Source organism: Dermacentor andersoni, chromosome 5 (assembly GCF_023375885.2).
Source record: "Dermacentor andersoni chromosome 5, qqDerAnde1_hic_scaffold, whole genome shotgun sequence".
NCBI classification, from domain to species: Eukaryota; Metazoa; Arthropoda; class Arachnida; order Ixodida; family Ixodidae; genus Dermacentor; species Dermacentor andersoni.
Genome location: NC_092818.1, coordinates 141,873,633 through 141,889,848, shown reverse-complemented (window position 1 = coordinate 141,889,848; position 16,216 = coordinate 141,873,633). Strand labels below are relative to the sequence as shown.

Here is a 16,216-nt window from a genome sequence, read left to right as displayed (position 1 = left end):
TCTGCCCCGTATGTGAGTACTGGTAAGACACAGCTGTTATAAACTTTTCTCTTGAGGGATAATGGCAACCTGCTGTTCATTATCTTAGAATGCCTGCCAAACGCACCCCAGCCCATTCTTATTCTTCTGATTATTTCACTCTCATTATCCGGATCAGCAGTCACTACCTGTCCTAAGTAGATGTATTCCCTTACCACTTCCAGTGCCTCGCTACCTTTCGTAAACTGCTGTTCCCTTCCGAGACTGTTAAACATTACTTTAGTTTTCTGCAGATTAATTTTTAGTCCCACCCTTCTGCTCTGCCTCTCCAGGTCAGTGAGCATGCATAGCAGTTGGTCCCCTGAGTTACTAAGCAAGGCAATATCATCAGCGAAGCGCAAGTTACTAAGGTATTCTCCATTTACTCTTATCCCCAATTCTTCCCAATCCAGGTCTCTGAATACCTCCTGTAAACATGCTGTGAATAGCATTGGAGAGATCATATCTCCCAGCCTGACGCCTTTCTTTATAGGGATTTTGTTGCTTTCTTTATGGAGGACTACAGTGGCTGTGGAGCCGCTATAGATATTTTTCAGTATTTTTACGTACAGCTCGTCTACACCCTGATTCCGCAATGCCTCCATGACTGCTGAGGTTTCGACTGAATCAAACGCTTTCTCATAATCAATGAAAGCTATATATAATGGTTGGTTATATTCCGCACATTTTTCTATCACCTGATTGATAGTGTGAATATGATCTATTGTTGAGTAGCCTTTACGGAATCCTGCCTGGTCCTTTGGTTGACGGAAGTCTACGGTGTTCCTGATTCTATTTGCAATTACCTTAGTAAATACTTTGTAGGCAACGGACAGTAAGCTGATCGGTCTATAATTTTTCAAGTCTTTGGCGTCCCCTTTCTTATGGATTAGGATTATGTTAGCGTTCTTCCAAGATTCCGGTACGCTTGAGGTCATGAGGCATTGTGTATACAGGGTGGCCAGTTTTTCTAGAACAATCTGCCCACCGTCCTTCAACAAATCTGCTGTTACTTGATCCTCCCCAGCTGCCTTCCCCCTTTGCATAGCTCCCATGGCTTTCCTTACTTCTTCCGGCGTTACTTGTGGGATTACGAATTCCTCTAGGCTATTCTCTCTTCCATTATCATCGTGGGTTCCACTCGTACTGTATAAATCTCTATAGAACTCCTCAGCCACTTGAACTATCTCATCCATATTAGTAATGATATTGCCGGCTTTGTCTCTTAACGCATACATCTGATTCTTGCCAATTCCTAGTTTCTTCTTCTCTGCTTTTAGGCTTCCTCCGTTCCTGAGAGCTTGTTCAATTCTATCCATATTATACTTCTTTATGTCAGCTGTCTTACGCTTGTTGATTAACTTCGAAAGTTCTGCCAGTTCTATTCTAGCTGTAGGGTTAGAAGCTTTCATACATTGGCGTTTCCTGATCAGATCTTTCGTCTCCTGCGATAGCTTACTGGTATCCTGTCTAACAGAGTTACCTGTTAGACAGGATAGCGACAGAATACGAAACCACTACCGCTTCCACCTTGCTTCTGTGCAATCAGCTGTCGGAAATGTAACGTAACTGAGTTTTCGCTAACGCACTGTGCTCCAATCACGCTGGATTGAATCATCCAGATATAAGACATGCACAGTAGTTGGCAACAAAAATAGCAACTGGAATATTAAGGAATGGAATGAATCTGTATGGCCAAGTTTGCAGACCGCTGCTGCAACTGTCCGTATGTGTTACCAGTACTTCGAGATGTACGGCTTTTCTTGAGGATACAGAAATTCGCTCATCTGCCATCGTTGTATCGCTAACCTTCAATAAAAGTGCTTCAGCTCCGGAACGTCAGCAAGAGTGAGTACCACTCATTAAACAATGCCAAAGGGAGTAGCGCCGGTTCCTGTTATAGTATGTTTCGTGCCCAATATCAATACACATCTACTCCAACTGGCATGGAAACTTATGCCCACTCTATCACCAACGTGCCACTGAGTGAATCGGTGCACACTTGAATATATATGTGCACCATATACACACAATAAATGATGGACTACATTGATAATGCATGAATGGTCAAAGCTGAATGTTTCGTGACGGTTCACAAGAGCAAGCGAGTTAGTAGCGATAATACATCTTAGCTACAAGGTATTAGAATTAGCAAAAAGTTTGGATAGCTTGGAATACATATTTGGCCCCACTTTTAGAACAAGCATGATATACGCTGCTCGTGCCATTTGGACATAGCATAATCAACTCTGAAAGTGCTTTTGCATGATCTCTGAAACTGTGGCCAATGCTTCGTTTTGTCCACCGTCTATATCTCCCACAACAGAGGTTTGCTAAGCCGACCCAGCGTCATACAAACCCATTGCAAACACGAAAGTAGTTGAGGCAAGCAAAGGACGTGTCACCAAGCGATCAAACATGGCAGCACCCACGGGATTACCGCAAAAAGGGTCAATATCCTAACGTCCGCTGCTGCGGATGACACTTTGCAAAAAAAATACAAAGCAAGATATCTCTGAATCTCTGTTACTGTGAGCATTATGACCAAAAGTCTTCACTGAAACACCCTATTTCATATGCCATACGAAGAGTGGTGCTATATTCCTATGTGATTCCCCCCCTTATGTCTAAGCAGTCATTAACCAATCTTCTCGAATCTTGCAAAATATGTTTAATTTTGTTAACATTTCTTTTCTTAAGGATAGCTATACTCTCATATCGCTCAGATATACAGTGCAAGCACCGAAATAACTAAAGTTTCACTTTGAGGACAGGTATTTCTAGGTGTTAATACGGCAAAGCTATTCTAAGAAGGCTTTGTGGGGGATGTGAACATTTGTAAGTTGAAGGTGCATAGTCTTATAGCAGTCTGTATACCATATCAGCTCAGTGGGCAAGCAGCCTTCACTGCCTGATCATCAAGTAGACAAGTAAGAGAGAGACACCTAAAGGATCTGAAAGAAAACAGTACTTTAGTTTCTAGTCATGCGAGGTAAACAAAAGTTGTAAGAGAAAGTCAGGCCAGTTGATCTGACGATGTCACTATCAGTGCAAACAAGACACCACAGAAAGCGCAAATAGTTCACTGCGAGAGAGTTTAAGAATGTAATTAGGAAGTAAGCATAACTTGCACATAAAGCAACAGGGCACTGTATAATTAGATGCCATTTTATAATGTTAGCGATTACAAGTTGTAAAAAGAAAAAAAAAATGAGATAGAGAAAGAAAGCTCTAATAGGAATGTAGCTCTAGTATGGCTTCATCATTAACACCACAGAGAAGATTTAGCCCATAGAAACAGAAAATTGATTTAACTACAAGATTTCAATAAACGAAATGAACCATGAACTAACAAAGCAGTACAAACAAAAGAAACATTGCACAAGCCTCTGTGTTGCCAGAGGACATTGCCATTGCCAGTGTCCTCTGTGCTTCTACGATAGCACACATTGGCACTGATTTAACATGTGCCAGATAATCTTGCCTGTTGCATGTCATGAGTGCACTTTTCTTGTGCTTATAACGTTTTCGCTCAATGTGCCATGTTTAGCTAAAGTGATTTGCTTTCTTCTTCTCCTTTTTCTTCAGTCTTCATGTTTCATCTAGGCACTCAGATGATATGAACGAAAATTTATAATACTTCAGCCAATATTAAAACAATATAGCAGCATTCATATAATATTCTACCAAGTTAAGATGATAAAGTTTTTTTGCAAGCAAACTGCAGTTTCCAGTAAAATATATAAGAAGTCTTCTCTGAACAAGCCTATGATGTCCCAGCAAATATTCCACAGTTTCTCTATACAATATTTACATGTACATGCATGACTGAGAATTAGACATATTCATACGTACATATAACAAAAAGGCAAACTTGTAGCAACAGTGGTCACTGCATGTTTTTGCTGTCCATGACTGTGCTATGCACTAAGCTTAACTTTCTCATCTTTTTTTTTTTTGTAAAAGCAAACAAAAAATAATCTGAAACAGAGGAGCACAACTTTAAAACATGCTACAAAAAGTTTTTCAGTAAAGGAAGAAGACATTACTTTCTTCTTCACTCTTATCAACATACTTCATAAAGCTATCATGGAAACTGATATCAATGCATTTAAAATGTTTGCAGGCATAAAGAAAATCAGGCATCAGTGTAGTGATGCTTCATACATTATAACAGAGCTGTCATTTAAGCCCTAATATCCTGAAGTGATGTGAATTAAAAGAGCAAGCCCATGTGTATATACCATATACTTATACATGGCATATAAAGCAACTTGTATGACCACAACAAAGGAAGGGCCGATTGCTAATTGGGTTCCAACAGCCCAAATCAAATGAAAAAAACAGCACGGTGTATGCGTAAAACACAAACATGTAAAATGTGATGTTAGTGACATTCTGGTCTAGCAAAGCAGAACCAAATGCAAAAGTGAGGCACAAATAAATGGCCTCTTTAAAAGAGAACACAAAGCAAAGAGAACAAAAGCAAAAAAAAAAAAAAACAGAAAGCATACATACACATCTCAATGCCCTCCAATAAGCGGCAATATCCACTGCAGGTCTGTTCCATGGGTGAAAAATGGACACATTTGTTGAGAGATTCAAGGGAAAGCCATAGTAAGACATTGAAGAGCTTGGAGGCAGCTGGACGCACACCACAGCAGCAGCAGAACAGTTGGTAAAGGAGCGAGAAACGTTTCCTGTTTCCTCAAACCATGCAGACGGCTCGTGGCAGTGTGATCCTGGGTTTCACATAACACCAATGGGCTTGCGCGGTAGCACGTGTCCAGCCTGTGTGCTCAGCTGAAACATGTATATTGAGCTCCACACAGTGTTGTGCAACTTCCCGGCAGCTGTGCAACGATAAGCATACAGGAGATCATGCCTAAAAACCATCTCAAGCCTTAGTACAATATGTACAAGAGGAATGTTTAACTGGTTCGTACTCTTTCACCTAATGTACGATTTCATTGTTCTTTCGTCTGTGCGATGTGAGAAAAACAAAAGCCAACGAAAGTATGCAAGCTGGCATTCGTCATTAAGAAACATACTGCTCTACAGTAATGGGTAGATTCCGCGTTGGCTTTCCACAATTCTCCTAGCATGGGCGCGTTAGCACTGCAATTAGCTTAAGTTGGTGCCTGGGCGTTACTATATATTTTTTGTAGTTTTTATTTACTAGTTGTAACAACATGCCACTATTTCCTATTAGTGGCGACGCCTCCAGGGACACCAAAGCGGGAACAGAAACACCAAAGCCAGAACCCCGACTACTCTTTGGGTTGGGGCTCGCCGAGGCCTGCGCCTGCCAGGGGGTACAAGATCGGCTGTCCGCTATCGCGGAGAGCTAATTTTGTATGCGAACGCTCCCGGCACGCTCCGGCCTCAGTGGCCCCAACTCACGGACCGCCTTGCTGCCTGCTTTGATCTCCCCACTGCCCTAGGGTGCCTTGAAGATCCTGCGCCGCCTGCTTTCTTATAATATCAGGTGCTCTCTTGAGGCCTCTGTTTGACGGTTACATGTGCACTCCTGGAGCAGTACTTATACAAAATGCAATCTAACGTCGCGACGAGAAAAACACCCCACAACGAAATAAGTGCCCCACAAATTCTGCAGCGCTACCGCGCCCGTGCGAGAATTATGGAACGCCAACGAGGAATCTACCCAGTAATGAACGTAACCTAAATGTTTATCAGGGAAGCGCTCAGCGTTGCAGCCCAGAATGGTTAAAACAGGCCTTCTAGCAAACTACAGGTCATGACATGCAATGAATGAGTGTTGGTGGCTGCGATCAAGTTTCGAAAATTTCAGTAACGTAGAAAGCAGTGCGCTACCGACACACGCGCGCGCGCATGCAAAGAATAGCACATTACCTTTTCTATTTTGTTCCAATTAATATAACTACAGTCATCCCCAATGTAGAACAACGGTTGACTTGTCAGGCCCAGATAACCTTGCTCCAATTCATTGTAAGACATTATCGGTCATCCCCTGGAGAAACACCAAACAAACATACGTCAGACACACGCAGAGCGACCCATTAAAGCCGTCGAGTTTAGCCTGAGCATTTAAATAAGACAGAGCTATCTCTTTTTTTTTTTTCAATTTTATGCGCAGGACACATACCTCTCTGAAACCTTGCAGCCTGGTAGATCCGCGCAGGAACGTTCAGATCATATTGCATGGTGTCACCTCACCATAGGAAAATAGTAGCGTCTCTTACTACAAATACGTCAGGGGGCGCGAATCTAGCATTCAGAGAGAAGCTATAGCAGACTAAACTGCAAGGGCAACTACCGGACTTGCGGACAGGGGTATTGTACTTAATTCGTAAATGATCGATATTCGTCTCGTAACGAATGGCTGGGGGCTCGATTGTACTGTAGAAAGAAATGGTTATACTAGTAGGGTTATTACGACACCAGGAAACATAAATTAACCGCGAGGAAGAACTACGTATTTACAAGATATTGCTAAAGTTGCATTGCACAACTAGACCACACACACACACGCACACCGACGGGAAAGAAAAAAAAAGGGACGTCCTCTAGCTGCTTAGACTCCCATATCGATACCAGCAGCCATTGAATCTGAAAACACTAACGCCACTAATCGGTGGAAACCCGAAACCGAAACCGAAACATTTACTTGCACTCGCACTTTATTCTACGTCGCACCGGTGAGGGTCGCGAGTCGCGGAGATGCCAGAAATGCCCTTTGGAAAGAGCGTTGTTGGGCCCGTGTGGTAGAGTGAGAAAGTGGAGTCCATTTTGGCATCAGGGATTTGTTGCTGGCGATGCTATGTCGACACCACCTATGAAAAGATGTCATAATAGCATTAATCAAGTGCAACTCGTCGCTGCGGGGACTCTGCAATGAGTATACTGACATTGCATTTTCGACTTATCGGCATAGTGAGTGAAATGAAGGTCAAAACCCTGGGAGTGCAGGGACCCTCACACTTGTGATCGCCGATCCCTCCCCCTCTAATAGAAAACAAAATGAAACCTTGCTTTCACAACATAAAAAGAAAGGTACATGCGATGGCGAAATTAGCCCCGGTTCATGTAGCATGTACGAAAACATCATCTGTGGCCCCTATCAGACACTCCGCACGCCCTAGCTCGTTTCTTAGTGACTTTAATGGGAAGTGTGAAGAGAAAAGTACAGCGCCGTAACTGCATCTCGTGTGAGGGTACCGCCAAACACACACACCTATATATATATATATATATATATATATATATATATATATATATATATATATATATATATATATATATATATATATATATATATAGTGAACTCTCGTTAAGACGAACTCTGTTGAGCCGAATTCTCGCATATAACGAACAACATAGGAACGTTTGGTTTTCCAGACTCAAAGTAAAAAAATCTGCTTAATACGAACCACCTCAGACTTGCTCTTCGGTTCAGACGAACGTTCGCAGTGACCGCCACCGCTACCGATCCTGAAGGCTGGGGTTGCTCGATGCGCCGCACCCGTGGGCGCGCGCATCAAGGCAACGTGCTGGTGGCCTGTGGCGCACATCGCCTCTGGACAGAGGCGAAAACAAGAGGAGGAAACAAAAACAGAAAGCGGTGTTTCATTTTGTGAACGCTGGTAACGCACAAGCATATGGGTGCTGCAGTGCATACGAAGCTATCGGTCTTCTGTACGCCCAGACTGTCCACATCGCAGACGGGGCCTGCGCGGCCCCGTCTGCGAGTAGAACGCCCCCTTTGTAAACGTTCGCTTACTAACTAAATTAACAAGCATGGTGTCAGCACGCACAGGCAAGCATGAACACATCACACTCGATGACCGCGGACGCTTGTTGTCCAAACGCTTAAGTGAGGAATCGCGGCAGCAGCAGCGAGCGAAATGACCTTCGCGCTGTCTATCACTTCAACGCTAAGTAAGCAGCGAGAACACAGCGCACGCAAAGCTATGAGCCATCGGCCCACCTAGACTGTGCCCCCAGAGCATATCGCGTTCAACCCTATCACAAGACGAACCCGGTAGGTCCGTATCGCAAAACGAAACCTGTAGCAACTGCCAGAGTAGGTCAACCCAACGCGCCTCCGCCTACTTTCATCCACCGCGACGCTTCGCCTAGTTTCTCCTTTCCCACTTCACTCAACGTCACCTAGACTTCCCTCTAGGAATACTTTAATCTTTACTTTAACTCCTTAATACTTTTGCTAGTTCGGAGCCTGCACCGATGACATGTGAGGCGGCAGATGCCTGCCTTAACTCCCTAGTGAACTAGTTCCAGCAGCACAGAGGTACAGTATATTTAAGGTCATTAGGTGAGATGACATCGTTTGTCCCACCGCCCCCTACAAAGGTAGTGTTGAGTTGGCTGTTCCGTGCATGGGCGCGGCGTGCAGCTTCGTCAAAATCAAGCTACGGATGTGACCACGGCGCCTAGATGCTTTGACGCGATAGCTTTAGAGCACACGCTCGAAGAAAAGCCCGTCGTTGTTAAAAATAGAAAAAAATCACCGCTTCTTTTTACTCATTTATTTCAGGAAAAGCTTCGTTAAATCGAGTTCGGCCAAGTTTGCTTCGTTAATCCGGGTTGATGATAACATTGAACTCTATGGGTACCTGCCGGGTAGTGTAAATTTCTTTGTTGAATCGGGAACTTCGTAAAATCGGGTTTCGTTTGATCAAGTTTTAACAATATATATATATATATATATATATATATATATATATATATATATATATATATATATATATATATATCAGGTTTACCTATATTCCAGAGTGGTCCATAAATGTGACCACCTTGGCGCAGACAAGGAAGGACGAAAGGGAACAAGGCGAACGCTCATATTTACGGTCTGTGATCATAAACGATCATATTTATGGTCTACTCAGCAATATGAACCGACTGGTCCAGCAACATGTACTTCTGGATCACCTATATTCGAACAAATCCGGTAATCAATAAAGCACTTATTATTTTTGCGCTACGTATGCTTTGCGCCCATAGGTGACGAACACATTTGTATGCACACGTGGCTGAACAGGAGAGAAGGCAAAAATAAATCGGGGATTTTACGTGCCAGAACCACGATCTTCTTATGGGGCACGCCGTAGTAGGGAACTACGGGTTAATTTTGACCACCTGGGGTTCTTGAACGTGCACCCAGTGTCCACTTCCCAGTGTGCACTTGCGAAGTAGATATGCTAAAATTGGAACGATACAGAGAAGACTATAGCATGGCTCCTGAGCAAGGATGACACGCACTCAGTGCACGGTACACGGGCGTTCGAGTGTTTCGTCCCCATTGCACTGCAGCCGCCAGGGCCGGGATTCGATCCCGCACCCTCGGTGTTCTCACGCATATATTTGTGTGAGAACGCTCTGTGTGGACGCGTTGCTTCTGCGTGTAGTGCACGTGCTGTGCAAATGCTGCCTAACATCAGCTTATTCTTGCACAAGCGGGGCAGTACCATTACCCGGCCATCGAGCTCGTGGAGCACACGCATAGCCCGATGCAGAAGAAGAAGAACAACCCTAAGTGCGAAGGCGCACCACCGACGCGAGGTTAGTGTATTTCTTTAGATATATACGTTTCAGTTTACGGAAGGGGATTGAAATCGGGCGCGTCGGGTCACTGAACACGTGTAATAACCAAGCAGAAGTCTGAGCACGTTTTTCCGCGTCTTAAAAGGATTGAGCTCTTGTCCTGTATAGTGCCTCCTTACGATGCCTTTTGTGCAACGGCCTGTTAAAAGGTTGTTGAATCATATATGGTACCCATGAAGCGCGAGGACTTGTCAGTTGCAAATGAAAAAAAACTTAGTGCCCTTCCATTCTGTGAAGAAGGATGACCAGCGAAGCTGTGTATGCGGGCCCCTTAATGGCGAACTGCACCTCCGCCGCGGGTCGGCCCGGCATTGCACTGTCTTCGGGATCGGCTACGTATGGCGAGTTTTGTGTCTACACACGGACACGATCCTGAAACTAGCCCTAAACAGCTTCGCTGTAAAAAAAAAAAGAAAAAAAAGTAAGAGCCAGATTGCAGCTGCCGCTCATTCATCCCTGTACGATATCTTTACGTGCACTATCAAAACAGAATTACGATATATAGCTTTAAGTCGTCGCAAGTGTTAACGAGTTCTTTTATGTCGGCAAGCGCAGGTGCCCGCAACATGGCGTCGTCCGCGCGCCGAGCCGCTGCCGGGCCGTGCTACGAGACCGAGCACGGCTCGAGCAGCAAGCTCTTTCGTTCTACTGATAGAGACAGCGCGCAAGCAGCGGTAGTCAAACACCAAACCTGGCAGCTCGTCTGCATGGGCTCGTGTTTCGTGATCAGCGTGGTCGTCATGATGGGCTTCGGCGCCGCGTCCGTCTCCGGCTCTCCGCACCGCTCGTTGCCCGCCACTGTCGGACCGCGACGTAGCGGCGGCCGCGCCCCAGTTGCGCTCACGTGGTGGTACTTCGGCGCGAACACTCGTGTCGCAGCGGCAGCGGTGACGGCGACGACGACGACGAACACGACCATCGGGAACGTTCTACCGAGACTGCGTTCCGGAGAAACCTCGGACGAGGAGTCGTCGATCGAGACCCTGCGCCGCCTAAAGGACGTCGCCAACGCTCCCCTGCTGCCGTCCGAGCCCGTCAACGCCGGCGTCCAGAAGCACGACTCCTTGGCAGCGCAGCAGGCGCAGGCCACCGAGAAGAGCTCGACGGACTCGTCGAATGCCGCAGCCACTCGCCTTCCGAATACGCCGACCGCGCGCGGCGCGCGCCGCTTCGCGCTGGAAGGTTCCACTCCGGTCCACTACGTCCTGGAGATCGAGCCCAGCCTGGACGAAGCGACCAACTTCTCGTTCAACGGAACCGTGACCGTCACCTTCGTGTGCCGCAAGCGCACGGACAAGATCGCGCTGCACGCCGCGGCCGTACTGGCGGTGGACGTGCTCAACATCGTGGCCACCTTCAGGAGCGTCCAGAAGCCGTTGCGCATCGACAACACGTCTCGCAACGTGCTCGAGGACCTGTACATCATCCGGTTGAAAGAGCAGCTCCACAGGAACGAGCGCTACAACTTGACTCTGCGCTTTTCCGGCACGGTGGGCACGGAGCCCAAGGGACTCTACCGGGTCGGCTACTTCGATGCGCCCGGAAAGCGACACAAGTAGGTGTCCGTATAATAATTAGCGGTGAAATAAAGTGAAATGTGGCGAAACGCGCAGCTGCATTTCTAAACCCTGTTGGTAGATATTTCTTTTTTTAAGGATTTAGTTTTTTTTTTTTTCGTGGCCCACTATTTTGGCATCGGCAAACCCTTATAACTCTACGGCTAATGCAAGAATTATCTAGCCGGAAGAAGTCGCCTTTCTTTCTTGAAGTCAAAGCTGAACTACACAAACATCTAGCAACTACAATCAGAGCGTTCTGGAAGTCAGTCCCTGATTTGAAAATTTTATTGAGTTCGAAATGAAATGTATATTTGGTTTTGCATATCGGTTAAGAGAACTCATATACATTCTCTTAATACTCCGGGCCTCAAAGTTCCAGACAATAAAGCGGTGGTGATGAGTATAGGTATTTGTGCACAACGAGAAGTATTTCTATGACTGTGGGAAACAATTACCGCACGACAGTTCTAAAATATACAGGAAATAAACGAAGCCATTGCGCGCATAACCCCAGCTTACTTGGGACGTCTACCGATGGTCTATACACATCGTTCGAAATGCCAAGAAAGCGTCCAGGGAACTTTGCAGCACCCGTGTTCCCACTGCCTTCATTACTCTTACAAAGAATGTACGTTGCTGTAGTAAAATTTCACGATTACAGCTGTGTATTCATTTTTGCAAACGTTAGCTCTACTAAAGTTAACTAATAGAAGCAAGGAAACGTGCTCGAGCGGGGCGTTCGGGGGTGTTTTGATTAACGACTTTTCGGATCTAGAAACATTAGGAAGCCGACATTTCGCAGACGTCCTGAGAAAGCCCACCAACAGGATTTGGATATAGCACTGACATCGGGCTTCACACGCGCAGGTGGGCCCTGCTCACTAAAATGCGCCCTAAGTACGCCCGGAGGGTGTTCCCCTGTTTCGACGACCCTTCGGTGACGGCCAGCTTCGACATCACCATAGTGCACAAGAAGGGGGTCAACGCTTTGTCCAACATGCCAGTCTACAGGACGGAAAGGAGGTGACGTACGCCACTTACGCCTTTAGGATCAAAGCGCATGTTCACAAAATGTGAATAGATTTTGCGCCCGCCAGCACCAGAAAGTACCAGAGAATACGCTACCCAACAAGTACTAGAAATTGTGTTGCCGTGCGAGAATATTAAGCTTAACATATTCAATGCCTTCATGCGCGTGCGTAGACAGAGAGAGAGAGAGAACGGGGTAATATACTTGCAGAAATAATGCGCTTATTCCAATGGACAACACGCGAAAATTGCGCTTTCTTCTTTTAACGCGACACCCATCATTGGGTCGTGTGCTACACCAAAGAAATTCAGCTATATTATATTCGTGCCGCTTGTATCTCCGAACTCAAAACTCTCTTAGGGGCAGGCTATTAAGCGCGGGCAGCCATCGTTGTATGATAAAAGTTTACGTATTATAGTACTTAGTCGTGTTTGTACAAGTACAATATTGCTAAATTCTGTACATTTGACTTTTCTGTATGTCAGGACGCCAGACCTCGTGGCCGACACCTTTGCCAGGACGCCCAGGATACCAACCCTGCTCATCGCGCTGACTCTGAATGACTTTCCGTCCTTCGGCAAGGGCACAGTAAGCATGGATCCCACCATAGAACCACGTTGTTGGTTAAGCGATCAACCTGGAAACACCACTCGGAGCTGCCGCAGCAGTTCCCTTCGCAGACGTTTCGAGTTTCAGGTAGACCCGACAAAAGCACGAAACTGCGTCGCTTCTTCCTGCGTACGCGTTCCATTTGCCTGAAATGAGACTCGACCATTTGTTTCCCTCGCGTCAGTCCTAGCTGAAGCAGGATTCGCTTCTGCGCATCCTATTCGGCGCATCTGTAGCATGAACATATTGCTCATGCTGCAGCTTGCTAACGTTTCCTTCAATTCACTTCAGATGCGGGTTTGGACGCGCGCATCGGCTACAGCCCTCGCACAAAAACTGGCTCTGGACGTCGTGCCCAAGCTACTCGAGCATTACGAAGATTATTACGAAACGAAGTACCCGATGCCGAAACTGGGTGAGCACAAATGCATTATGAACGCATTTGCACACGACTATAACAAATATACACGTGTTCATTTAATTCTTTTATTTATTTGTAAACCCTCAATGTACATAGCAGTACATTGCAGAGGAGAGGGGCAAAATATGCAACGGACCAATTAACAATACAGTATTGGAAACGGGAATGCACAGAAGAAAACGAAGGCGCAGAAAGAAAAACTGCTGATAGTTGAAAAACAACAGGTAAAATGAATTGCACGATATGGAATAAATCAGTACCGTACAAAGGTACGCTACAAAAAACATGCAGTGTCTCATTCAAGTCATTATAACGCATTTTGTTTGATACTATTTCTTGTTAATGTATTCTTGCGTTCAGCATTTGAGAGCTATGTGCTCATTGCATGTCGTTAGAGCACCCGGCTTCTTCGGAATATTGCTGTGACAAGGAATTCAGAGAGATAAAAGGGCCTTTTGGCATTTTAGATATCGTGATCCTTGCCAACTGCTCCATTGTCACGTCCGGCTACTTTGGATTGATCTTCATGAAAGAGCCGACATTCATCCTTCAGAATCCACGAAAGACAATGGCCAAGGATGCTGTGCAGAGGTTGTCGGCTTTGGCTCAGGCCATATCGGCACAGGTGAGGTTTTGCGTTCGTATTAGTTTGATATTAGATTAGAGAACACTTGTCAGAGTGCATCTGACTGCTCTTTAAATATGGGAGTGCGATGCTGATTGACAGCGTTGCAGTCGAATGAAAATGCATGAAATGAAATCATACTTGTGCCTATCAGCTGTTACTTGTGGGAAGAAAATCGCTGCTACACTAAACTTTACAAAGCTGTAAATGTGGCCGAAAAGCTGGTTACCTAAGCAATCACCAAGAAATACACTTGAGAAAACTTTGATAAACGGCTACAGCTCTTTCTTTCTATTCTACTCGACACAGGAACAGGGAGACGGCTGTGTAGCCCCGACTCAAACCTAAACAGCAAGATGGCTATACATTCCAGGGTCTCCAAAGTTATGATTCCTCATATAGTAATGTTTGTCATTGTTTTAGTTGTATCTTGTTTTTTTTTCAACTCAAGTGGTTTGGGAACCACGTGACGCTGTCTGGATGGAATAACATCTGGTTGAGCCGAGCACTCGCCGGATTCAACAAGTACTCGGCGCTGAAGAAAATCGACCCCTACTGGGATTCCGTAAGTCATCAGTCCCGCCACGTTTAACTTATCCTAACAGATTGAAAGGCACGTTACTTGGTTTGCATATTACACGTGCGAGTCAACGCATACATGTACTGTGATCGTAGCAGACCTCTGAATCCTGCACAAAGACAACACCTTAAACAGTTATGTAAAGCAGAAAAGCAAGCTTTACAAAACTAGCGGTTTAGTAGCGAGCTACGCAACCGGTTTCTGTGAAGTATCTGAGCACTAATAATAGATCAGAGCCACGACCGACATTTTTTATCCATACAGAAACATCTACTTTACAGTGATGACCAAAAATACAGCTTAGTTTAGTGTTCATCTCTGAAAAAAGACGTGGAGAAGAAAAGAAAGAGGCCATCACCCAGCGCAAGGAGCCAGCACGACTGGACAAACAGTGCAACTTTTGTGACACCGCAAAGCAACTGAAAAGTGCGATGTACGATTTAAGGACATGTCGGAAGGTGAACATGGTGATATGTAAAGAACGTCTAGCTAGCACTGCGTTACTCGTTCGTGGTAAACATAGAACCATGTAACTCGGGTCAAGATTTAGTACTACCTTTTCTTGCTTCGCAGCCAAGTTTTTTTTTCTTTTTTTCTTTTTTTTTTTACGTTGAGCTATACGCAATATACATGCGCTCGTGAAAAGTAAACTTTTAAATTTGGAGATCAGAAAAAGGTTTTCGGCGCGCGAAGTACGCACGCACGAAGGAAAAACGAAGTTCAGTTGCGCACTTAATAGCGTCCGCTTCTCCCCTACTAGATCATATATTTTACTTTCTCTTCTGGCGCACAACGTATGAAGTGAATTGAACACTGAGAAAAGAGACCGATTGTATGGGTTAAGGAATGTATTGGGGGCGGTCAATAACGTCACAAGATCACGCAAAGGAGAGTCCACTACCGTACCGCACTTTGTTTTTTTTCGTTTTTTCTCGCATACAGGCTGACTTGGAGCTCGTCTACGATGTTCACGACGCGCTGTATTTAGACAGCCTGGGCAGCCACTACGCGCTGTCAGACGAGGACTCCATTGAGATGCACGCCGAAAACCCTCTCGTCAACATCGACCTAAAGAAGGCACGATGCATTTTCCTAAGCGATTTACCGAGCATTCAATGCTATCTTCTTGTCGTGCCGTGTCACGGTAAAATGTTGTGCGAGCAATGCCGTTATACTTCTAGGGCCTCGCTCTGGTAAGGATGGTAGAGTCGTCTTTGAGCAACAACAGCTTCCGGAAAGGTTTGAGCGTGAGTACTCTTCGCAGAAGTTTACGTTGCAACTCACCGCTATATACCAGTCGCCATTGCGTTTCGCTGACACACCCCTACAACTTTTCTGTTGCTGCAGGAGTTTCTCCAGTCGTACAGACACGAACGCATACACGAGGACGACATATGGAGGGCTTTCGAGAAGGTGCCGCCAGCAGTACTAAATGCTTCAGCGTGATTCACTTACATCATTGTTTTTTAGCCGCCTCATAACAATGTGTTATATGTAAGGCGGCTCTTGTGATTAGCGTGGTTTTACTGAGCGGATGACTTCTGCTCGCTAATCTCTGGAAAATGTGAAGTTTTCGGACGTGCATAAACGGGTCGATTAACGGACACCTTAGCCACCTTATATTAAAAATAAACATGTGGCCAGAAGCTGGCCTAGTATAACTGAAAAAAAAAATAGATTGAACTTAGTGTCAGTTTTTGAAGCGCAGCTACACATTTAGGTACAGACAGAAGCAGCGTTATCGCATATTTTGGCGAAAAAGAACAGC

The 16,216-nt window shown here is 45.3% G+C and overlaps 1 protein-coding gene and 1 non-coding gene across 15 annotated transcripts in view; one reads left to right on the top strand and one right to left on the bottom strand.

Annotated features, from left to right (window-relative positions):
* Positions 1 to 6,608, bottom strand: part of l(1)G0196 (inositol hexakisphosphate and diphosphoinositol-pentakisphosphate kinase) — an 85,469-nt gene extending 78,861 nt beyond the window's left edge. For 13 of the 14 annotated variants that reach the window (XM_055071077.2, XM_055071080.2, XM_055071084.2 and 10 more), the window contains exon 1: positions 4,537 to 4,766. In XM_055071077.2, the coding sequence (XP_054927052.1) occupies positions 4,537 to 4,644 (108 nt within the window). In that variant the 5' untranslated portion in view covers positions 4,645 to 4,766. Of the gene's footprint in view, positions 1 to 4,536; positions 4,767 to 5,892; positions 6,011 to 6,145 lie in introns of those variants that run through there. The other variant, XM_055071078.2, reaches the window with a different exon arrangement.
* A 2,593-nt stretch (positions 6,609 to 9,201) lies between these two features.
* Positions 9,202 to 9,305, top strand: LOC126532551 (U6 spliceosomal RNA). Its single transcript, XR_007599820.1, has one exon. It is a non-coding gene; the product is annotated as a U6 spliceosomal RNA (small nuclear RNA).
* Positions 9,306 to 16,216: the final 6,911 nt, after the last annotated feature.